The 26,355-nt window shown below is 42.5% G+C and overlaps 1 protein-coding gene across 4 annotated transcripts in view; it reads left to right on the forward strand.

Annotated features, from left to right (window-relative positions):
• Nucleotides 1-26,355, forward strand: part of KCNH6 (potassium voltage-gated channel subfamily H member 6) — a 556,858-nt gene that overhangs the window by 497,274 nt on the left and 33,229 nt on the right. For all 4 annotated transcript variants that reach the window (XM_085874776.1, XM_085874773.1, XM_085874777.1 and 1 more), the window contains exons 14-16: nt 10,624-10,702; nt 22,330-22,483; nt 26,011-26,141. In XM_085874776.1, coding sequence (XP_085730902.1) covers nt 10,624-10,702; nt 22,330-22,483; nt 26,011-26,141 — 364 coding nt within the window. The remainder of the gene's footprint in view (nt 1-10,623; nt 10,703-22,329; nt 22,484-26,010; nt 26,142-26,355) is intronic.

Genomic DNA, 26,355 nt, shown 5'->3' on the forward strand with positions numbered 1-26,355 from the left:
TGTACAATAATAGTCAATGACAGCTGAAGTAACTTACTTGCAATGATCAATGAATTGATGATTATATTGGAATAAGATTTTTACACAAATATTGTTGCGAGGCCGGGCGTCGGCCGCGAACACGACCGCTAGATGAAGCAGTAGGGTCGGCTCGACCGATTGCCCAGAATTTAGATCGTACTTTTTCGGGAAAGTCCGAAAAGTACGGGTCCCTTTCGGACCGAAGTTCGCCAATCGGTAGACCACGTGGGGTAGGGTCGATTGCCAATTTCAATTTACCTAGATACCCACGTGGTCCAAAGTACCGGGGAAATTCACCGTCGACGGCTCCCATACGGAACGAGCCGCTTAAGGCGCTGTCACACCTTGACGATTTAGCCAGCAATGGCAACGTATAAAAATGTATGTAAAACGTTGGCATACGCTGAAATTTTGATGTTTTTTTTAAGTTTTGGTCGTATTCATATCGTGTTCGTCGGATGCATAACATATTAGTAACGGGCACAGAATGTTTCGTTGTCTTATAGATAACTTATACCAACGAATGCTTAGCCTGTTGTCGGCGTTCACAACCTATGCCCAACGATAGTCTAACTTCGGCATAGCGCGCTGCACTTATCACCGACGAACTCGTGGCGTAGCCTGTTAAAAACCTGCCACACGCCGATTTAAATCATAACCCCCTGAAAATTGAAAGTGTCAACATCGCAGTCACACCTTGACGATTTAGCCAGTGTATGCCGACCTATGAAAAATTTGCCGAACCAAGCTGGCACACGTCGAATACGTTATGGGTAAGTTGTGTATACGTTAAGAGCACGCTGAAAAACGATGAAGTATGCAGTCATATTTCGTGGTACGTTTAGTACGTCGTGAAATTTCAAGCAAGCTGAAAATTTTACGACGTACTCGCCGTATGGCTCACACGTTCCACTACGCTGGGAATAAGTTGTAGGCACGATTTGCGATCGTTGACACACGTCGACACAAGTTCCTTGTAAGTTACTCAAAAGTCGAAACACGTCGAGGTAATGTTTCGCATACCTGAAACTTATTTTCTCTGTCAAGGCACATTTTTTTCCTCCTTGGCTCCGTGAAGGCACGTGACGAAATAACTGAAGTTGTTGTTGTTGTTGTTGTTGTTTTTATTTATTTATTTATTTAGTCTATCACGAATTTTAAAATATATTCGGACATTTGCTTTTAAGTTTCGACGTCGACGTGACAATATCCTCAAACAGAAAATATTCACAGAGGAGGAACTAAGAATAAGACATGAGCAAACTGAAGAGGCAATCGGACGTGATGTAACAGCACGTGACGAAATATCGGAAGTTATTGTTGTTGTTTTTTTTTTTTAATGCTGCCAATACACCATTATACGGTAGCTGTAAATTAGAAACACGTTCAGTAAGTTCTGTGGTCGTCCGGAAGACGTCAATCAAATACGTCTGCATACGTCAATATGCGTTGGAGGTACGTTACACATAGGTTCAAAGCACATTACTCATAGGTTAGAAATAAGTTTTGGGTACGCTAAGCATTACCTCGACTTATGAGTAACTTACAAGTAACGTGCCTTGACGTGTGTCAACGATCGTGTTACGTGCCTACAACACGTTACTCATAGGTTATAAATAAGTTTCGGGTACGCTATAATCATTACCTCGATGTGTTTCGACTTATGAGTAACTTACAAGTAATGTGTGTCGATGTGTGTCAACGATCGCATAACGTTCCTACAACTTATGGCCAGCGTAGCGGAACGTGTGAGTCATACGCTGGCATACGTCGTAAAATTTCAAGCATGCTAAAATTGGAGGACAACTGCAAAGTACAACGATGAAAGCCAGCATACTACGACGTATGGCAGTGTTTTTCAGCGTGCCCTTAATGTATACAAAACTTACCCATAACGTATTCGACGTGTGCCAGCGTTTTAGACAAATTTTTCATGTCGGCATATGCTGGCTAAATCGTCAAGGTGTGACAGCGCCTTTAGTGTACCCGTTCCATGTGCGATCCGAGCGGTTTAATCGCCGAGAACCGTCGGTCCAATTGTCTCATTACAACGACAACGGCAACGGCCTTCTAATTCCCCAACATGCAACATGCTCAGTCAATGAAGGAATAGACACGAACGTGCTGAAACATTGAACAATCGGGGTATTTATTCACAATGGGGGAATGAGGGAAGCATGCAAGAGCAGAGTTAAACCGAATATTAATAAAGGCACGTATATACAGGCAAAAAAACTTATACAATTCACTACTTAGCAGACGGGCCCACGGACACACACATGCACACACACACCCAAAGAATCGGACCAAATGGTCTTCATTCGGACCTCCAGCCTGGAGGACAGTCGGGCTGAAGACCAGGGTCTGTCTTGGACCTGTCCCCCTCGTGTGGTCTTCAAGCTGACTCGGTCCGGGTGCCAGCGGAAGCCGAGCCGAATCCAGGCACCGGCGAGCGACCCTTGTGGTTCTTGCGGGGGTTGGTGTCTCTCAAGCTCGCCCGTTCGCCGATAGAGACACGGCGCCCAACCCTCGCGGTCCTTGTGGGGGATGGTGTCTCCCGAACGCTCGATCGTGCGGTGGAGGAGGAGGAAGAAGACGCTCGAAGACCAAGACCAGACCAGACCGACTAGACCGCCTGTCCCGTTTATTTCTACTCACCCCCCATTGGGGAAGGGGGCACACGTCTCACCCCTCTGCGCACCTCATTCGCCGGGGAACTCCGTTGTCTCTCCATCATTGTGTCGAGCGCCTTGATTCCCCACCTCGTCCCCGATCTGCGGAGGATTCGCGAGAGAGACATCAGGCCCCACACCATCTACGATCTGCCGAGTATTCGCGAGACGTCAGGCCTTCGTGAATTCCGCCCACGTTCGTGCTGACACACACGTGAGCGATGGCGTCAGTGGGAAGAAGCGAGATGAAGGTGAAACGATGCTGGCATTGTTGTAGTTGTTGTTGGTGGTGTAACAAATGAAAGGAAATCCTAACTATCAAAATAACTACGCAGCGCATTTACATTTAATCACCCATTAGACAAGGGAAAGGGAGCTATCTAGAAAACACATACTTACCAATATAACTGATCTATAGGAACTGGATGTTGAGTGCAGTGAACTTCCAAATCCGCAACAATATATCCGGATACATGTGGACAGTTGACTATGACTTTGGGTTATGTCTTAAAGTATGTACATGAATATGATTCTGAAATTACCTTTTATTTTTAGGCAAACAAATATTAACTTTGTTTAGGATGCAATGTTCTACATTATGTTCAATCTTCATCATTGTCATCATGATTAGCAGCTACTGCCCTTGTCGGTTCGTTACAACAGTCTGATCCAGCATTACAACTGCAAAACATCGAACATGACATCTGTGCTGCCACACAACCACACCTCCCAGTAGAACATGGCCGGCTGGTGGAGCATCCACACTTGATCAGCTGCAGAATGGTGACTGGTGCAGCAGACACATCACGTGGAAGTGTGGTTGGACACAACGTCACACCGTCCTTAACTTCTTGCCATCCATACTTGATGGGATCCAAGTTCGGAGGGTCTGACTGAGTGGCCGATTTCCATAAAATGACTTGATGATGAGTGTGATATGCATGTTGAACAAGGACATCATGCAATGGGGGCAACGACTTCAATTTTGGAGCAGAGGTAATCTTGGAGTTGGCCATCTTAGACTTCCACAACTGATTCCGGTGTGTGGACATATCACCTTCGATTTTGGAACCATAACAGGCAGCAATGAAGGTCGTTGCCTCAGATATCATCTTTTCCTCGTCTGCTTCCAGCTGACCAAGTAAGGTGGGATGATGTCTGCCCATTAGTACCTTCAGCGCTGTGGCCTTTTCAATGCCAAACAAATACGACACAGTATCGCATCTGGTCAAAGCATGTACAGCAGGCAGATATTTGGCGATGCTTTTGTGTTTCAGTGCTGTTTGGCGAAAGTCTACGTTCGCCCTCCCAGCACACGGACTCTCCATGCTGACATCCACAGTCATCTTTTCCTCGAGGTAGAAATGAATCAACAGGACAAAGACATCTGTATTGTCGCAGACCACTTTGATGTGCGAGTCACCACTGACACCTGACACAATTCTAACTTAGTGATGGATGATGATGACATCTGCTTCTTCATGGTGTGTTTTCAGATCCTGTCTCTGGAGAGTGGAATTGTTCCATACTTGTACTGGCGTAGGATCTTTTCCGGTGATCACCAGTTTGGTCTGGTTGTCCACAATGTGGGTCATCAGATACTGACAGATCAAAGCGATCAGTTGTACTTTGTTGAAGGCTACATCGAGGACCACTTTTTGCACTGGAAGTGTTGTATGTAAGTTGAGTTGATGTTTTCGGCTTGAATCATGACCTGCGCGACTGGATCTCGTCATTTGTTTCGTGCTGATTTTGATGTACCTGTCGAAAATCAGGTATACGTCACAACACTCCAGGTGGTATTTGAGGGTTCCCATGAAGTTGATCACATAATCCTCAACTGTACCATTTGTGGGCCAATGTACAGTCCATAACATGGCGCATCCATCGATGATGACAGCATCTGGAACACCTTGGATTCAACTTGATTTCTCAACTTGGAGTTTCGTCTTCAGGATTGCTTTCGACTGAGTCCGCATCGCACCGCTCTCATCAAACAAGGAGGCTGGGACAGGGACAGTTCACAAGAGAAGACATCCTTGATATCAATATCCCTGTATTGTTGGAGACATATGACTCAGGTGTAGATCAATTTGGTATCATATATTGGCCTTCCATCCAACTTGATGCTCTTTTTGATCGAAGTCATCAGGGTTACTTTCTTGGTTAGTGTGTTGTTGAAGCTTGTTGGCCATCCAGATTCAAATTCCACCATCTGTTGTCATCCAATCTTGAGACAATCATCAACGTTTACCTTGCCTGTCGCATGAAACATAGTAGTAGACACCAAAATTGTGTGTAAGTGCATTAGAAGTGAAGATATAGCCCAAAACAGAATTTATCGAAAGTCGGTGGCGGCCATTTTGTTTTCGCCTCTATAAAAATTTTCTCAAGGGTGCGAGTCTGGCACCTGGCTAATTCCGATTCAGGATAGCTCAGAGATGATGAAACAGCCAAAAAACTTCATAATGACGCTAAAGCACGCTTTGCCCTGAAATGTATGTTTGGCATCTCGACTAGTAGGCAGACAGTTTGGAAAGCAAGGCATGATGCCAGATTGTATCAAAACCTTGAGATGTGTGCAGAGAGACAGCCCTGATCTCATATCTGATATTGAGGGCCTCCACCCATTGTTGGGAGAGTCGAAGCAGCATGCCCAAGGTAGAGTGACCAGGTCTGAATCCGAATTGATGATCTGAGATTAAGTCATTGGAGAAAAGGAATGATTTTATATCAAATGCAATGATGGATTCCATGCCTTGCTGATGATTGGAAGTTAGCTAACTCGGCTGTCGTTAAGGGAATCTGTTTTGCACCTTTTTTATGCAATGCTGTGTTGTTGGCTGATTTCCAAGCAGATGGAAGATGGCCTATGCTAATTGTCAGGGCGAAAAGGGTAGAGAGAAGAAGTGCAAGAGCAGCAGAGCAGGTTTTTAGGACACATCAGCTGATGCCGTCTGGTCCAATCGCAGAGTCAAAGTCGAGGGTTCCCAGAAACTTTTCCAACTTTTCAGGTGCAAAAAGACAGAATTCAGGCGCAGTTGGATATGACTGGGAAGGGTGGCTATAGAGAGAGAAGGGTTAAGGACACAAGATTTTGAAGCAAACACAGAATTGAGGCATTCGGCCTTCTCACGAATGGAGTCGTCTGTGGTGCCATTTGAAGTGACAGAAGGGATGGAAGGGGAGCATACACCAGAGAAATATTTGACAAGGCACCACCAGGTTTTAGAGTAGGGAGACAAGTTTCAAAGTTCGTTCATGAAATTAAACAAATGTTGTTTTGTGGCTCTCCCGATATGAGGAATGATCTGAGGTTGCCTTAAATACAAGGAAATGCAAGGAAATCAGACACAGGTGAAGGCCAGTCATGCCTGCATGACAGCAACACCACACTAATTTATCAACACAAGATCCAATGAAGAAAGTGCAAGAATTTTTTTTTTGTTTTACGTGTTTCAGTGTTTCTTTGTTTTTTTTTCTTAAGTTTTCGTTGTTTTTGTATTTTTTTTTTCTCTCCCCAGGGGAGGGGGCATGGACTTGGTTAAAAACACACATCAACCATCCAACACCTCTTGATGAGACCCCCACCAACAGCACTGTGTACGGACACATGCACACATTCACCCATCAATGCTCAAGCTACCGAAAAGTCCGATCAACATCCTTATTCCCCTCTATCTCCATAACTTTCAGGTACCTACCGAATTCGAATTTAAACTTATCGACTGTTTCTGCTGCCAATACCTTTCCAGGGAGGCCATTCCATGAATTAACTACTCTTCGAATAAAAGTCTCCTGCCTTCCTACCATCTTAACTCTCCTCTTCTTTACTCTCAAACTATGGCCCCTGGTCCGATCACTGTCTACTCTGTTGAATAATTCATCTGCACTTTTATTTTATCTTTACCTTTCATTATCTTAAAGATCTCTATCGTATCTCCTCGTAACCGCCTCCTTTCTCATGTATAAAGCCCTGTCTCCTTCAGCCGCTCCTCATAGCTGAGTCTTGCTAGGCCCGGAATCAATCTCGTAGCCCTGCACTGAACCCTCTCTTTGGCATCTATGTCCTTCCGGAATTGTGGTGACCAAAACTGCACACAATATTATAGATATGGCCCTCACTAAATTCCTGTACAATGTTAACACCACCTCTCTTGATTTATAAATGATCCCCCTCTGAATACAATCTAAAACCCTCTTTGCTTTACCTATAGCTGCCTGGCACTGTGCAGCCTGCTTACCTCCCATATTTATTACCACCCCCAGATCCTTCTCCTGTGTGACATGCTTCAAAATTACCCCTTGCATCCTGTAATCTCTATTTTCATTGTTCTTTCCCATCCCCAACACCTTATACTTGCTCAGGTTAAATTCCATCTGCCAATCTTTTGCCCAATCTATGCAAGAATTAATACTTTCCTGAATCTGATCACCACCCCCTCTGCTATCCACCTCACCTCCAAGCTTTGTGCCATCTGCAAATTTGGAAAGTTTACTCTTTACCCCACTATCCAAATCGTTGAAGTAAATAATGAATAGTACTGGTCTGAGTACTAATCACTGAGGTACCCTGCTACTTACATCCTCCCAGCAAGACATCCTCCCACTCACAGCAACTCTTTCCTTCCAACCACTAAGCCAGTTTGCAATCCAATTAGCTACCTGACCAGCCACTCCACAAGCCTCACTTTGGCAAACAATCTGGTACCTAATCAAATGCCTTCTTAAAGTCTACATATACAATGTCCACTGCCTCTCCCTCATCCACCCAATCAGAAACTGCTTCATCGAACTCTAAAAGATTTGTTAAACAGGACCTACCTTTGGTTAACCCATGCTGACTACCTTTAATTCGTTTGTATTCATTTAAATGGTTCCTCATCCGGTCCGTAATTAATGTCTCCAACACCTTCCCCACAACTGAAGTCAAACTAACAGGTCCATAGTTTCCCAATTCTTCTCTGGATCCTTTCTTAAATAATGGTGTTACATTTGCTACTCTCCAATCCTCCGGTACCTGTCCTGACTCCAGTGAGCTATTGAAAATATTCATCTATCGCTTACCTGTTCAGCCACCTCCCTCAATACTTCCAGGTGCATATCATCTGACCCCGGAGCCTTATCTACTCCTAGATTTCCGAGCTGTTCCTTTACTTCCTCCACTCCAACCTGGCTCTTCTGTAAAATCCCTTCCTTTGGTTGGATTTACCTTCCAGGAGAAGAATGCAAGTTGGTTGAAAGCAACAGCCTCACCACAGGATTCAGAGTACCAATAATGGGAGGATGGGTAAGATAACTGAAGACGAGATGGGATGAATCTGTGCATAAGAGATAGCAGGCTTCTGTTCTCTGAGAATAGCCAGAGAGATGTTAACCTTCCGTAGCACATGATTAGAAGAGCCAAATGGGGCAGACGATGAGCAAGTGCAGACCATTGCATCTTCTTTTTCTCCCTTAATGGCCACAATAATGCCCACATTCTTGTGGGATTTTTTGAGTGGAAACTTGATCTAAGTCTTTCACAAACTTGCTGGCCAGGCCTGACGTTCAACTAAGGTTTTGGCAGGAACTTGGAATTTGGCCAAGGTGCCAGTGATAGCTCGATTACTCTTTGCGAAGTACACCGTGGCATCATTGATGTCTGCCAACTCATGCTGGCAGACGGGACTTTCAGTTTAACCTCCATCTGAAGAACAGCACATACATTGATGAATCACCCTGCCTGTGAAACACCAGGATGACAGTTTATAGCTTGGTTTTTCTGGCGAATTCAAACTCAGGCGAAACAGCTTAGAGGCGTGAGTGTGCACCCCTCTGGGCTATCCCGCCAGCCCCTCGTATAGACAATCGCATCCTTTGGCCAAAATCATTTTTCCTGATGGTCCTCCTTAATAAGTGAATTATTACGCCTGGAAATAACCATAACAACAAAAATATGAAAGAATTCCCTGAATATGGTATTCATTCCAGCTTTATTTCTTTACCAGAAATTACCAAGAATGTATGCGTTCTCCTGTGACTTTTCCATAAAATACCTTTCTTTCTTAAAAGTAATTAAATTTGTCCTCTTACTTAAACAAATATATACATATACATATATATGTGTTATCAAAGTTAATAGAGCACCATCCCAAATCCCCATGCTTCGTATCTAAATCAAAATTGAAAGATGGCATAAAATTTCACCAGAAATAACCCAATATCAAATTTGGAGTTAAAAAAATTTTTCGTATTGACCCCTGTGTCCCAAAGTCACCACCCCTTTGGGCATGAACATGAATGAAAAGTTTAATTGGAAAATGTTTTAAAATATGCCTGCAATTGAATTTTTTGGTATTTGACCTTATGACCCTGTTAAAGGGCCCCAAAGGGCTAAAAATCATGCTACTCTTGCATCTTTTTGCCATGTGGTGATAATAACTCCCCAGTTTGGTGAATTTCTGCACAACCGTTTCGGAGGAGATGGCATGATGGACAGAAGGACAGACAGATAGACAGACGAAGGCAATTACAATACCCCCCCCGTTTTTTTCAAAAAGCGTCGGGATAATAATTTTATATCCTGACTCTGATGTACCATACTATGGTACGGAGCGTCGGTGCTGCCAAAGCAGTTTCTTGGCAGGGATTATACTGGGTGCTTTGCTACTGCCTTCACAGCAGTAGTTAGGGAAGGAATTTGGAATTTGTTCAGGGTGTTGGTCATAAATACTCTGCACGAAGGACACTGCGGGATCTTTCACATCCACCAATTGATGCCGGCAGATGGGACAGCAAGTTTAACGTCCATTTGAATGATGGCACACACATTGATAAAAACACACTGCCTGTGAAACACTGGGATGACAGTTTATAGCTGGGTTGGCATTCAGATCCAGGCGAGACAGCTGAGAAGCATGTGTACATACCTCTAGATCATCCTCCCAACTCTAATTATATACAAGTAATAAAAACAATTTTAAAATGCAAAAGTATGTGGGGGATGTGACTCCAAAAAGTATGCAAATAAGGTAGGGAAGGACACAAGAAATGATCATGTGAAACCATCCACACATCTTTCTTTGAATCATGGTTGTCCCGACACAAAACAGTGTGTGTGTGTGTGTGTGTGTGTGTGTGTGTGTGTGTGTGTGTGTGTGTGTGTGTGTGTGTGTGTGTGTGTGTGTGTGTGTGTGTGTGTGTGTGTGTGTGTGTGTGTGTGTGTGTGTGTGTGTGTGTGTGTGTCCCAAAATCTAATCAGTCCATTCCACCCCCATCAGGCTGATTGACAGTCATAGTCCTGCCCACCTCCTGATCCTTTCCTATTTACAAAGGAATGCAGTTTTTCATACTTTTCGTGGAATCCTTTCAAACTATTAAAATTTCGATCAATTTGCATCTTCCTACTGCAAAATACAGTAAATAGGTGTTTAAACAAACTTCGTAGCTTAAACCAATTTTGAGTTGATGCTGTCAGAAAAGAACAAGAATAATAGGAATGACAAACGGCCACTTTTGGTTCTCTCATTTTTCTTGTTCAACGATGATGTCACAAAGTTTAATGAGTCTTATTGCACTGGGAATTCTCTGCAGATCACTGGTAGGTAACTTATGGTTTTATAAGTGCTATCCTGGTGGTTGGTTTGGAGGATATATGTGTTATATTGAGCCAATGGAGTGTCTGGGCCATCACATCATCGATTACGTTACGTACACAGCTATAACCTCCTGCAGTGTTCCTGTGAAGAGTTTTCCTTGTTTCAGGACTAGGTGAAGGTTTTACCAGTTGTTCCTCTTCTTCTTTTTCACTATAGCCCTTCACTTTTAGTGGCTCTCATCCTTGTTTAGGGCAAATTTCAATAATAATAAAAATCTCTTCAAATCATGCCGTTTGTTGCATATTTTGTGTGATTATATTTCTTTATGTTGGTTTACATTCCAAATACAGTCTGACATGATCCCCCGATCTTCAAGCGAAGGATCTGATGATGATCTTCCCGGTATCAAGTCTCAGCACACCGACCATGGTAAGTTTCTTTCTTTTGTTTTCTGTACAACATCGAGGCTCAGAAAAGAGTGAGGTGACAGATGGTAAAAAGCCAATGAACTGACATGGGGTAAGGGTTGTACAGATACATGCAATGGAATAAATGAAGAGGGAAAGAGGACAGAGAGAAGAGGGCTTGAGGACAGAGTATTCTGCAAGTAAGATATTTGGCTCACGATAGGTCGTGTTGATGGGGATGTAATGGTAACATATCACGCCAATGTTTAAACTGGAGTGAAGTCGATGGTGTATCATCGCAAATCCCCATGCTTTCCACCTTAAGCAAAGTTGAAAGATGGCAAAAGGTTCCACCAGGAATAACCCAATATCAAATTTTGAGTTAAATTTTTTTCCCTGTAATGACCCCTATGACCTCAAGTCCCAACCCCCTGAGGTATGAACCACAGGTCGAATCCAAAACATTGTCACATATCCCATACATCCCCCAATGTTAAATACATATAAAGTTTCCTTTTAAAATTTGCCCGTAATTGCATTTTTGGGGATTTGACTTTTTCACGCTGCTGGAAAATGATCAAGAACTGCAGGGTGCTCAGTTCCTCAATACCGTCCACAGGCTTGTGGTAGCAACTCTGAAGTTGCAGCTTAAATTTGGGAGAATGGTACCATCCCAGTCTCAGCTGTCCTTGATGTTGCCGGTGGATGTCTTGGAACTCACCATGGGACGAAGAATTTTGCCTCTCAACGGACACTGGATACCATTGACCTGAGTCGCAGGGCCAGGCTTAATGACAGAGCTGAGCTGTTCAATGAGTTGAGGCATAAAACGGTGCATGCGCTGAGGATGGACAAGGAGGTCTATGTGCGAGGAATCTGTGAAGAGGTAGAGCATCACCTGTGGTCAAGTGATTCTCATCTTGCTTACAGGGGAATTCGTGCATTGTGTTCCTCCAAGACCATCCCTCAGTCTTGCAGTTAGAGTGGAGGGCAGTGGGCTCTTGCCATGGGAGTCTGAAGTGAAGGACTGCTGGGCTGGTTACTTTGAGCAGCTGTACCTGGCTGACCCACCAGCTGTTAAGTTTGATGTCAGGGGTGTTACAATCCCTATTGCTGAAGCTCCAATCAACTGTGATCTACCTTTGTTTGTGGAAACACAGGCTCTGGTATTGTGGTTGAAATGGAGTAAAGCTTCTGGGATCTGTGGCATCCATGCTGAACTTCTCCAGGCTGGTGGAAATGCTGTACTTTGTTGTTGCATGCAGTTCTGTGCTCTGTCTGGAACAAAGGCATCATCCCAACTGACTGGAAGAGTCGCCTTGTTGTCCCTCTCTGGAAAGGGAAGGGTTTTCACCAGGACTGTAACAACTTCCGAGGGGCGACGCTGCTCTCAGTGCCGGGCAAGATCTTTGCTCGAATAATTATTGATATGGTTTGCCACCATCTGCTTGAGCACCAGCGCCCAGAGCAGTCAGGCTTTTCACCAAAGACGTCAATGATTGACCGTGTCCTTGCCCTTCGGGTCCTCACCGAATGCAGACGAGAGTTTTGGCAGGGGCTGCTTGCAGCCGATGTTGATCTCTCTAAATAGTTTGATTCAGTGAATCAGGATACCCTCTGGAGAATTATTGGTCTTTGTGGGGTGCCACCAAAACTGATCAATCTGATGTCTGAACGATACTCTGGTACTGAGAGTGCTTTGAGATGTGTTGATACTATTTCAGACTTATTTCCGCTTGTTACTGGATTTCGTCAGTGGTGTGTGCTGGCCCCCACACTTTTCAGTGCTTGTATGGACTGGATTCTCGGGAGGATGTCGGAGAGATCAGGCTGCGGTGCATTATTTGGGAATGTCAAGATCTCTAACAATGATTTCGCAGATGATGCAGTCATATTTGCAGAGACTCTGGATATCCTTTTGGGCGCCCTCGAGGTGATGAATGTGTTGTCGGAACCACTGGGATTACAGGTTTCCTGGGTCAAAACTAAGATCCAGGCTTTCATTGAAGTTTTGGATGCTGCTGTCTTGTCTGTACCTGTTTGTGGTGAGGATGTTGAGGTCACGGAGAGATTCACTTACCATGGCAGTGGTATTCATGTCTTTGCTGTCTGTGAGTCATAGGTCAATAGACGTCTGGGTCAGGCCTGGGGAGTCATGGATTCACTGGATCACGGGGTGTGGCACTGTCAGTACCTGTGCAGTAGGATGAAAGTCCGAGTCTTCAGGTCCTCGGTGCTTCCAGTCTTGCTCTACGGATGTGAGACTTGGACTCTGACCAGGGATCTGAGATGGAGGCTTAATTCCTTTGGTACCAGGTCTCTTCGGAGAATCCTTGGCTATTGCTGGTTGGACTTTGTGTCCAACAAGCAGTTGCTGAGAGAGACTTAAATGAGATTTGTCACCTGCATTGCCCGTGAGCATCAGCTGTGGCTGTATGGACATGTGGTTAATTTTCCTGATGCTGATCCTGCTCACCAGATTATATCAGTGAGGGAGCCTCGTGAGTGGAGGAGGACAACGGGCCACGTGCCTTGTGGTTGCAGCAGGTTAATCGGCATCTCAAGGAGATGGGGAAATGCTGGGCATCTGCCTGGGGGATGGCCAGAAAGAGGCCCCTGGAGTAAGGCAGAAAGTGGATGCAGCGACGGTGCATGCTCGTATACCTGACCTGACCAGGGCCCCAGAGGGCAGTGTCAAAAATGATACTGCTCTCGCACCTTCGTGTCATGTATTGATCATAACTTCCAAGGTTGGTGAATTTCTGCCCAACAGCTTAGGAGGAGATGGCGTGACTGATTGATGGACAGATAGACGGAGTCGATTAAATATCCTCCCATTTTTTTCAAAAAGAGATGAGATGATAAAGTGTTGACCTCACTTTTGAAGTTTTCAACTGTAATCCAATATTTGACATGTTCATAAAGTTCAGTTCATTCTCAAATTGACCCAGGGAAGCAAGTCATCGTTGAGGACACTTGTTTGAAGTAAGAAAGGCTTGATGCAGAAGAGAGAACATAGTTACGAGAATGATGTTTTGATTTTTATCGGAAAAAAAGCTGATGTACATTTTATAACACACGTCAAACCAACCAAAACGACGAGCAAAGCAAACCAAGCAAGTTATACATCTTTATTCCTCATAGTTATAAATGTTTCAAAGCCTTTAACAAATTGACCTTTCTGCACTGCTTCTAAAAGCTTAATCACAAGTAATTCTCCACCATTCATTTTGTCAAGGTTATGTTGAATTTCTGTGTAATTATTCTGAGTGCTCTGAAAAATGCCTGGGATATGTGTTGCTCCATCAGACGTTTTTATCGTCCTTCCCTTTCAGTACTTTTGATTCCTTTTCATGGGGTTTGAAAGGGAAATATTCCTGGCGACTTAATTTGTTACAGTTTGCTTAATATGGAAAAGCAATGTGGATTAAATATGGAGGAAAAAAGTATGATCTTTCAAGAAACAGCAGTGCTTTACAATTGTTATCATTGCAAAATTCTTTCTTTGAGGTCAAACCTATAGCTTATTGCTCTACCTCAATACTGTCGGACCACAATCGTCATGGTTCTGCTATTCGCAGTTCATCAAATGTGACCTGCTTCGACATTTGTAACCCTATGCTTCGCATCTTGGTGGTTTATCGTGGGCATATTCATGTTTTTTTCTGACCGGCTTCTACATTCCCGGCCTTGTATTTCCTGTATTCGCGGTTTTTCTGACCTGTTTATGTTTGCGGCCATGTGCTTCACATATTCGCGGTTTTTGTGGGTGTATTCATGTTCTTTCTGACCTGCTTCTGCATCTGCAGCCCGTGTTTCACGTATTAGTGTTTTTTACAGGCATATTAACGGTTTTTCGCAGGCGTATTCACGGTTTTTCTGACCTGCTTCTACATTTGTGGCCCTGTGCTTCATGTGTTCATGGTTTTTCTCAGGCGTATTCATGTTTTTTTTCTGACCTGCTTCTACATTCGCGATCCTGTGCTTCACGTGTTCACGGTTTTTCGTGGGCATATTCGCCATTTTCTGACCTGCTTCTACATTTGCGGCCTGTGCTTCACGCATTAGTGGTTTTTCACAGGCATATTCATGGTTTTTCACAGGCATATTCACGGTTTTTCTAACCTATTTATACATTCGTGGCCTGTGCTTCACGTATGAGTGGTTTTTCACAGGCATATTCATGGTTTTTCACAGGCAAACTCATGGTTTTTCTAACCTGCTTCTACATTCACGGTCTGTACTTCACGCATTAGTGGTTTTTCACAGGCATATTCATGGTTTTTCACAGGCATATTCACGGTTTTTCTAACCTGCTTCTACATTCACGGCCTGTGCTTCACATATTAGTGGTTTTTCACATGTATATTCATGGTTTTTCACAGGCATATTCACGGTTTTTCTAACCTATTTATACATTCGAGGCCTGTGCTTCACATATTAGTGGTTTTTTACAGGCATATTCATGGTTTTTCACAGGCAAACTCACGGTTTTTCTAACCTGCTTCTACATTCACGGCCTGTACTTCACGCATTCGTGGTTTTTCACAGGCATATTCATGGTTTTTCACATGCATATTCACGGTTTTTCTAACCTATTTATGCATTCGTGGACTGTGCTTCACATATTAGTGGTATTTTACAGGCATATTCACGGTTTTTCTAACCTGCTTCGACATTCGTGGCCTGTGCTTCACATATTAGTGGTTTTTCACAGGCATATTCATGGTTTTTCACAGGCATATTCACGGTTTTTCTAACCTACTTCTACATTCGTGGCCTGTGCTTCACGCATGAGTGGTTTTTCACAGGCATATTCATGGTTTTTCACAGGCATATTCACGGTTTTTCTAACCTGCTTCTACATCCGTGGCCTGTGCTTCACGTATTAGTGGTTTTTCACAGGCATATTCATGGTTTTTCTTACCTGCTTCTACATTCGCAGCCATGTGCTTCACATAGTTGCAGTTTTTCATGGGAAAATTCAGGGTTTTTTCTGACCTGCTTCGACATTCACGGCCCTGTGCTTCACATATTCGCGTTTTTTTCGCAGTCATATTTGTGGTTTTTCATGGCGTATACATCATTTTTCTGGCCTGCTCTCCATTTGCAGCCCTCTGCTTCACGTATTCATGGTTTTTTGTGAGTGTGTTTGTGGGGTTTTTTTGACCTGCTTCGACATTCGTGGCCCTGTCCTTCCTGTATTCGTGTTTTTTCTGACCTGCTTCTACATTAACAGCCATGTGCTTCACGCAGTCAGAGTTTTTTGTGGGCAAACTAATGGTTTTTCTGACCTGCTTCGACATTCATGACCTTGTATTTCCTGTATTCGCGGTTTTTCTGACCTCCTTCTATGTTTGCGGCCATGTGCTTCACGTATTCGTAGTTTTCACTGGCGTATTCATGTTCTTTCTGACCTGCCTCTGCATCCGTGGCCTGTGCTTCACTTATTAGTGTTTTTTTACAAGCACATTCATGGTTTTTCGCAGGCGTATTCACGGTTTTTCTGACCTGCTTCTACATTTGTGGCCCAGTGCTTCATGTGTTCATGGTTTTTGTGGTTGTATTTGTGGTTTTTCTGACCTGCTTCTACATTTGCGGTCCTGTGCTTTGTATATTCATGGTTTTTCGCAGGCATATTCACGGTTTTTCTGACCTGCTTCTACATTTGTGGCCCAGTGCTTCATGTGTTCATGGTTTTTTGTGGTTGTATTTGTGTTTTTTCTGACCTGCTTCTACATTTGCGGCCCTGTGCTTTGCGTATTCATGGTTTTCGCAGGTGTATGTGTGGTTTTTCGTGGACATATTCATGGTTTTTCTGACCTGATTCAACATTCGCTGCCCTTTGCTTCACATATTCATGTTTTTTCATTGGCATATTTGTGTTTTTTCTGACCTGTTTCGACATTTGTGGCCCTGTACTTCCTGTATTCATGGTTTTTCTCACCTGCTTCTATGTTTGCAGCCATGTGCTTCATGTATTCGCGGTTTTTTTTCTCGGGCATATTCATGTTTTTTCTGACCTGCTTCTACCTTCGCGATCCTGTGCTTCATGTATTCATGGTTTTTCGTAGGTATATTCACCGTTTTCTGACCTGCTTCTACATCCGCGTCCTGTGCATCACGTATTAGTGGTTTCTCACAGGCATATTCACGGTTTTTCTAACCTGCTTTGCATTCGTGGCTGTGTGCTTCACATATTCGCGGGTTTTTGTAGGCGTATTTGTGGTTTTTCACGGGAATATTCATGTTTTTTCTGGCCTGCTTCTACATTTGCGACCATGTGCTTCACGTATTCATGGTTTTCCTGACCTCCTTCTACATTCACAGCCCTGTGCTTCATGTATTCACAGTTTTTTGTGGGTGTATTCATGGTTTTCTGACCTGCTTTTCCACTTGCAGCCCTGTGCTTCACATATTCACAGTTTTTTGTGGGCATATTCGCAAGTTTTCTGACCTGCTTCTATAGTCGCGGCCCTGTACTTCGAGTATTTGTGGTTTTTTGTGGGAGTATTCATGGTTTCTCACTGGATTTTTGATTTTCACTTATGAATCATGAACCACCAGGAACCCATCCCCCCTTTTCCCATTAAACCAATACCCCGACATTCGCGGCAATTTTCAGAAACTTATCCCCCATGAATGTTGGGGTCCGACAATATAGGACTCTTTTAAACCTCCAATCACTTTGAGACAGCAGTTTAGCAAACTCATGTGTTTCATCTTGAAGCAGTCTTCTTCTTTTTGTTTATGGCAGCTTAGCTGCCAGATAGCTATCATTTTATTGGGGCGCGACTGTGCCGCTGATGAGGTGTCCCATTCCAGTAGACTGGTCCTCATTTCGCTAACGTCGGAAGGATGACAGGCTTAGTTAACCCCACCTGGTGCTAATTCAGTGGCTAATAGGGCTTAAACTCAGGACCCTAAGATCCCAAACCAGCCACCCTAACCACTAAGCCAACACCAGGCTATTTTTGAAGCAGTAATGATAAATGAATGAACGAGTTATGTGGGTGTGTTCAATTTAGCATACGTCTTTTAGGAAATAAAGTGCCTTTTGTGATGTCATTATCGAGAAGTTATACAGGTACGGGATGAGAAAAAATGCAGATGCAGTCAATTCTGCTCATTGAGCCGACCCTAAAACCTAAAAAACATATAAGAAGAGAAAAAAAACACGATTGGATGCAACAACGCAAGCACAAGGCAGAGAATGTACATATATATATATATATATATATATATATATATATATATATATATATATATATATATATATATATATATATATATATATATATATATATATATATATATATATATATATATATATATAAAGTTGAAAGTGTGTCTGTGTTTCTCTGTGACCTTTGCACGTGAAAAGTACTGGACTGATCCTCACCAAACTTCACATGCTGACAGAACATGTACCCGGGAGTGTCCCGATGTAAAATAATTCTACTTCCGACTTCCGGTTTCCGAATTATGACGTCATCACCTGATTTCGTAACGTTAATTTTTAAAGTTCAGCTGATTGACATGGGGCCAACGCCATATACAATATATCTAACATATGATTTTAAGTTTTTGTTTGTCTTTGTTTGTTTGTCTGCATGCGCTAATCTCCTGAAAGGCGAAAGACATGAGCTAACCACTGAAACAAAAAATGCCGGGATGGGCCCCGGGAAGGTTATAGGCTATGTGGCAAGGCCCCTCGGCCGGGGGGCAGGGGGGGAAGGGGTGTGTTTCCCCCTCACCAACCCCCTTATCCTATGACTGCCATGGCCCAATTGGGAACTGATACTGTGCTCGCGTCAGACATATGTATAGAAGATTAAATTCATTCAAAAAGAACCCGGGCAGCGCCGGGTGCATTCACCTAGTATTGTATAATAACAATGGATAGTGTCTGTATGATCATCAGTGACAGGAAAGGTGTGTGTGTGTGTGTGTGTGTGTGTGTGTGTGTGTGTGTGTGTGTGTGTGTGTGTGTGTGTGTGTGTGTGTGTGTGTGTGTGTTGGGCGCGTGCGTGTGCGTGTGCGCGTGCGTGCGTGCTCGCACATGCATTGTTATAAAATTTTCAACAAGCCTTTATTATGAGAATACAGAGAACACTTCTTGTGATTATTCTTTCATGGCCACCATGATTTCACCTTTATTGTGGGTTCAGACAGGAGAAGCTTGGCCCGAGTCTTCACGAACCTGCTGGCAGGCCTGACGTTCGACTAGTTAAGGCAGGAACTTGGAATTTGGCCATGGTGCTGGCGATAGCTCACCTACTCTTCACAAAGGACACGATGGGATCTTTAACGTCCACCAATGAAATCTGTGGCAGAAGGGAGACCCGTGTAACATCCATCTGAGGAACAGCACACACATTGATGACTCATCTTGCCTGTGAAACACGAGAGTGACAGTTTACAGCTGGGTCAGTTATCAAAACCAGGCTTGACAGCTTAGAGACGAGTGTGCATCCCTCTAGTCTCGGCCATCCTGTCGGCCCAGAATAAAGAGAACACTCATTAAGAAATTTTACATTTTTTTTTTTTTGGAGCTGTTGTTTTCATCAGGTTTAGTTTGAATACAAAGCGGATACAGACGGGCTTTGCATTTTGCAATGCTTTCTAGTTGCGCTTGCATTGAAAATGGGAAACAATGCCAAAATACTGCTTAAATCGATTTACGAAGAAAGATAAATTAACTCGTTTGCACATGTGCATTCTCATCATGGTGGATACAACCTTTCATGTGTCAGCCTTTAGTTCTTGTGAATAATAGCACTTAATATTTAATGACAGGTTGACTTTGAGAAAGTGTATCCACATAGTAGATGATATGTCAGCATTTGCCAAATGACTATAAAGGTTGCTGAAGTCTTTCAGGTTTTTCAGGATCCCATACATCCAAATAAGTCTGATTTTGAATGTCCTTGTACCAAAGTTCTGGGTGTAAAGAAGCATTAAAGTTAAGATGACTTTCTGGTGAAACTAACAAAATCAAGAATCACTGCTCAGCTTCACTCTTTCATTCCTTTTTTTCCCCACCTGTGGAATCAACTTCCACATCCTCTTCAATCTCCTTCCTCCCTCCAAGTCTTCAAAACATCTGTTCATCACCACCTCTTATCTTCTCCCATCCAAAACTACGATCTTTTCTACCCCTGCTAATCCACCCCAAACCCCGCTCCTTCAAATTTCCTGTTTTCTTTCCTGAAATTCCCTGTAATGTCCATCTTGTTTGCCCCATGTACCACACCCCATCCCTCTCCCTTCCACAGATCTCTCATGTCTCTGTTCCACACTGTTTTGTGCTTCCCTCTCCGGCCCCTCTTCCCCTGCTCCCTTTGTTATTTGTTCTGTGTGCTAGCTCTTATACAAGCCTCTACATTGTGTACAAAAAAATACTTGTCTAAACTGTTATAAGATTACCTGTGTAATGGCAGTTTCACACAATTGGCAACTTTGCAACGCAGAACATATATTCATGTAAAATACGTCTATATATTTTAAACATATTATGAGCGGTAATCATACTTCCACAAAGTAAATTCAGCCCCACCCCCCATCCTTTTCCATCTTTTCTTCCTTCTCTGGTCAATATTGTTCCTGTATGAACTTACAGTGCGGTGCAAAAGTACGAGTGCAGAAATAAACTTATTAATTGAGATGTGATAACAAAATAAATCATTGTAATATGAAACCAAAAGCACTTTCAAGGGATTTCCATGAACTCTTAAAGATTTAACAAAACTTATTATAAGAGGAAAAAATCAAATCTGTCTTCATGTGAAATCAATATAATCAGTGTGACCCCCTTTTGCCTTGAGAACTGCCTCAACTCCACTTGGGATTGATTTAATTAGTTTATTGATCATATTTGAGTTAATATTTTCCCATCAGTTTTGTAACACACTCCCAAGCATAGTCAGACTGCTCACACAAATTTTATTTTTCTCTCAAATGTATTCACCCTTCATTTATTCTGTTAAGACAAAGTGTCAGTCAATAATAACTTAAAGAATATGGATACATACCTACAATATTATGACAAATTCATTTTTGAAATCATGATTTCAGAAAGATTGGCATTGATTTAAATGGACTCACACTTTTGCACCACACTACAGTTGGAATGGTTAGAGTGTTTGCTCTGAGTCTGGGAGGTCGGTGGTTCAAACCCCGTCCGAGTCATACCAAAGGCTTAAAAAATAATGGTATGTGCTGCTTCCTTGCTTGATGCTCAACATTTTAAAGGATAAGGCACGGACAAACAATGCTGGGAAAGCATTGGCAAACCACCAAGTATAACCCTTGCCAAGAAACTGCTTCGGCAGCACCAATGCTCTGTAAAGAGTATGGTATATCAAAAGCATCAAAAAGGTTGGAATAGGAAATACAATTAAAGTTAGATGCAGGAGGAGGCCATTTGGCTCCTCATTTCTGTGCTGTATCCACATCTTTGCACTCACATGAATTCGTCCAGAATGCTGGCAATGATTCACTTACTCTTCACGAAAGAATTGTGGGAACATTACCATCCACCAACTTATGCTAGCAGATGGGGCACCGGCTTAATGTCCATCAGAGGGATGGCATACTTTGTGATACAACACCCTGACTGAGAAGCACCACTGACACAGCTTATAATCTGGTCAGGAATCAAACCCAGATGAGATAGCTCAGAAGTAAGTGCGCTACTAATGCACATCCTGTTGGACAGATGTTATACAGAAACTAGAATGACACTCTTCGACGTTGTGATGTCGACCGATATGCCACTGCCCGCATTATTACAATATACTCATACATACTTGTACCAAGTTTGATTTAAATCCCTTCAGCTGTCTCAAGTATTACATTTTTGCCTGACATAACCTTTGACCTTTGACCTCTTGACCCCCAAAATCTAATAAATTCATTTTTGCATCATTATACATACTTGTATCAAGTTTGGTCAAAATCCAATTGCTGGTTCACAAGTAATGCAGCAACAGAATTTTTACCTCGCATGACATCTGACCTTTGACCTCTTGACCCCAAAATATAATGACTTCATCTTAGCATCATGATATATACTTTTATAAAGTTTGGTCAAAATCCCATCACCAGTTCATAAGTCAGCACTGTAACAGAAGATTTTACCGAACATGATCTCTGACCCTTGTTCTCGACCTGAAAATCTAATCAGTTCACTTTTGCATCATTATTAATACATGTACCAAGTTTGATTTGGATCCCTTCAGCCATTCTTATGTTATCACGGATGGACAGCCAGACGGACAATCCAAAAATATAACGCCTCTGGCGACTTCGTCGACGGAGGCATAAAAAAAACACAAAAATAATTGCTCCATGACAGCCAATGTGTTATACCTTTGACAAATCATGGCCATGGATGTGATGTGCTCAGGGGGATTTTGAGGATAAATAGTAAGCGTAACACGGTTAAAACATCTCAGAAGTATGTTTTTGTGTACAAGGAATTTTTATTTTTACTTGCAATTCACTCAAAAAGTGTTTCTTGCAAATAAGTTTATTAAAACAGTCGATAGAGACATTTTTCATTCAATACATTGTTGCAAAGTTTGTGCATGCCATATGAAACAGCCAAAGGTGGACATAACTTTTGACCAAATGTTTTTGTATCAGAGTCAGATGAAGCAGACGAGGATCACGCATTTCACTGCATTGAGCTGGATACCAGATCTGGTGACCAACGGAGACGAAGAAAACACCACAGACAATCAACTCGCTTTACAAGGAGACATGATGGCAGACGAGACAAAGAACAACCCTCTTTGGAGTGAGTGCTGCAAATCGTGTTTGAAATTTCTAGGAAGGACAGAAATGCCTCCATATTCATTCAACGTACAGCGCCTTCACAAAGTATTCACACCCCTTGACTTTTTCGCATTCTGTTGTGTTCCAGCCTGAATTTAAAATCGACTAAATTTATATATTTTTTGTCACTCACTGATCTACACATTAGACCCCGTAATATCAAAGTGGAATTTTGTTTTAATAGAAATTTTACCAATCAATTGAAAATGAAAAGCTGAAATGTCTTGAATCAATAAGTATTCAACCCCTTTGCTATGACACTCCAAATTGAGCTCAAGTGCATCCAATATCCTTTTATCATCCTTGAGATGCCTCCACAACTTGATTGGAGTGCACCTGTGGCCAATTCAATAGATTGGACATGATTTAGAAAGATACACACCTTTCTATGTGAGGTCCCACAGTTAACATTGTATGTCAGAGCAGAAACTCTACCATGAAGTCCAAGGAACTGTTCGTAGAACTCTGGGATATAATTGTGAGGCGGCATAGATCTGGGGAAGGGTGTAAAACAATTTCTAGACCTAGAGTCTTCAAATTCCCAAGAGCACAGTGAGCTCCATCATTAGGAAATGGAAAGAATATGGAACTACCCAGACTCTTCCTCGAGCTGGCCATCCGACTAAACTGAGCAACATGGCAAGAAGGACCTTGATCAGGGAGGTGACCAAGAATCCAATCATCACTCTGACAGAACTAAATAGTTCCTTGGTTGATAGGGGAGAAGACCCTACCGGAAGGACAACAGTCTCTGCAGCACTTCACAAATCTAGGCTTTATGGGAGAGTGGCCAGACAGAAGCTACTCCTGAGAAAATGCACATGACAGCATGCCTTGAGTTTGCAAAAAGGCATGTGAAACACTCTGAGAGCATGAGGCAAAAGCTTCTGTGGTCTGATGAGATGAAATTTGAAGTCTTTGGCCTGAATGCAAAGCACTACGTCTTGTGGAAACCAAGCACGGCTCACCACCCAACTCACACCATCCTTACTGTGAAGCATGGTGGTGGCAGCATCATGCTCTTGGGATGCTTTTCTGCAGCAGGGAGACTTGTAAGGAAAGAGGGAACAATGAATGGAGCCAAATACAGGCAAATCCTTGAAGAGAACCTGCTTCAGAGTGCAGAAGACCTTCAACTGCAGTGAAGATTTACATTCAAACAAGACAATGACTCCAAACATACAGCCAATGCAACACTGGAATGACTTAAGAACAATAACGTGAAAGTCCATGAGTGGCTCAGCCAAAACCCAGACTTGAATCCCATTGAGAATCTGTGGAAAGACTTGAAGATTGCTATTCACCAACAATCTACATCCAACTTGACAGAGCTTGAGCAAATCTGCAAGGAAGAATGGGAGAAAATCCCCAAATCCAGATGTGCAAAGCTGATACAGACATGCCCAAAAAGACTCAAAAACCTTTCGAAAAACATGTTTTCACTTTGTCATCATCATCACGACACACACAATTCCAATTAAACTTGACTACCACCTTCATCACCCGTGATGTACCAAAGTTTGTTCATGACATTAGTAAAATCATGGTCGAAGTGAGTGTAAAGGGGGGTGCCCCCAAAATATGTATTTGCTTTATTCTCCAAAACTGCACACACAATTTTGATGAAACTTGACTACAACCTTAATCACCCGTGATGTACCAAAGTTTGTTCATGCCATTTAAAAGATCAGGATCTTAGTGGGTCTAAGGGAGGGCGAAGGGGGGGGGTGGCATGGCCCCCAAAATAAGTATTTGCTTTCTTCTCAGAAACTACACACACAATTTCGATGAAGCTTGACCACAACCTTAATCACCCATGATGTACCAAAGTTGGTTGGTTCACAGCATTAAAAGAAAAAAATCCATAGGTATTTCATTTCTTCCTCATTACATATGTTGTGGATCATCCATGCTTACCAGTGGTTCCCTGATTATCCTATCCAGCCACTACCAGGTGAGCGCCTTGGGGTATTGCCCCTATTTTTGAGATACAGTGCAATAGTGTGTATTGTTTTTAGCCCAATTCACTCCATGGTGAATAATATAATCACTTTAAGAAATTCTCGAATCCGGATCTTCTTCAAAATTGAATCAATTCTTCCTTATCATACACCCAACCTGGCCACCACATTTCGTCCAAATCTGTCCACAACTTTTTGAGATATCCTGTTCACAGAAAAACAGACAGCCAGACATACAGACAGACAGAGGTGAAAACAGAACCTCCACCCACCTTCAGTGGCAGAGGTCACAACTATCAGGGACCCGTGGAACATCCATGTAATGTAAAATGTGACTTCATGTCTCCACTCCAAAATCCCAAGTTATCAACTCCCACCCCTCTCTCCCAAACCCCATGTCCTCAACCTCCCCCTCCTCAACCCCTGCCCCCTAACTCTCAACCTCCCCCAACCACCTATGTCCCATCTTTGCTCTCCCCTCACACCCTCCGAACCCCAACTCTGTCCTCCCCTCCTCTTACTCATAAAAGCAAAAGGACATTCTTACATCGATCATTACATCTTTAATATCGTGTCTCCACAATCATAGAGTTTGAAGTTGTCTTACTTGGAGCCTCTTTTTCATTACTTATCAATAAACAGCAATCTTAGTATTATGGAGGATTTTGTGTCACTGACAATCTCTCGAAAATCGTCCTTACCATGCTTGATGAAAGAAAATAAATAAAATAAAACCGGCTTTCATTTCCTACCAACCTGCTTTTCGTTGCCTCCAATTTGGCATGTGTGTTTATTTACTTCACATTATATGTGAATTACATGTCCATGCACATGTAAAATAGTTGATACAAATCCTGTTTTTTCATTCTATTCAGCTGTGAAAACTTAGGTGAAGATCAAAATTACACACAACAACCATCCATTTTGTTAGTTTGCATAAACTTTTTTTGTTAGTCATTCACTAGTGCTTTGCATAAAAGGCCACAGGTTGGAGTTTTTTGAGCAATGTATGGTAGACAAAATATGCAGTACCTCATTTCCTTTGCATGGGTTGTAATCAAACCTTTTCCTCAAAACATGCCTTTCTTTGATGATAGAAGACACATTGTTCGGTCTTCTCATGTACACCAGAGGCCTGAAACCTAAGAACCTAGGCCTTATAAGTGGCAACCAAAATGGCAGACGTATGATTTGATTTTTTTGGATTAAATTGTGGGTGGAGTCAGGCCAGTTGTCCAACCAATGGGTGGAAAACAAGAAACAGACAGAGAAATCCAGATACTTTAATACATAGATTAATTGACACACACACATCCTGTTATCTTCTGATTGACATTTCATTTCTGCAACACCTCTCCTTATGTAAAAGAAGCATTGTGTTCTATCAACTTTTTTTTTTTTCACAGATAGACGTATGGTCAGAAAAGTCAGAATATGTATTGCAGATGCTCCAATAATTACGAAACTTAACTGCCAATTATCCCAATTCATCGACACTTGTAAAATTAACTAAACATTGTATCTTCAGGTCAACCGAAGAAGATCGAACCAAACAGGCACTTTTACCACCCTTAATCTCCTCGTCAGTGAAAATGGTTCCCAGTCCAGCACCAATACTCCACATCTCACAAGTCGAGAGAGATGGTGTCATTGTTGCAGGTGGGTTTAAGGGACAATCGCAAGATGATTATACAAGGCATTTACTCCTGATGTGTTAAACTTAAAACAATTTAAAACCAAATATGGTATATAAACTTTGGAATAACATAGAAATTAGGTAGTTGTGAAAAAGAAAATGCTGGGTTGTATTTAGAAATGTGACAGTGTATTCATGGAGCTTTATTGATAATCATTTGTTGAAAATTTAAAGAGC

Source organism: Eptatretus burgeri, chromosome 3 (genome assembly GCF_056783735.1).
Source record: "Eptatretus burgeri isolate ZD-2024b chromosome 3, Ebu_testis_v1, whole genome shotgun sequence".
Lineage (NCBI taxonomy): Eukaryota > Metazoa > Chordata > Myxini > Myxiniformes > Myxinidae > Eptatretus > Eptatretus burgeri.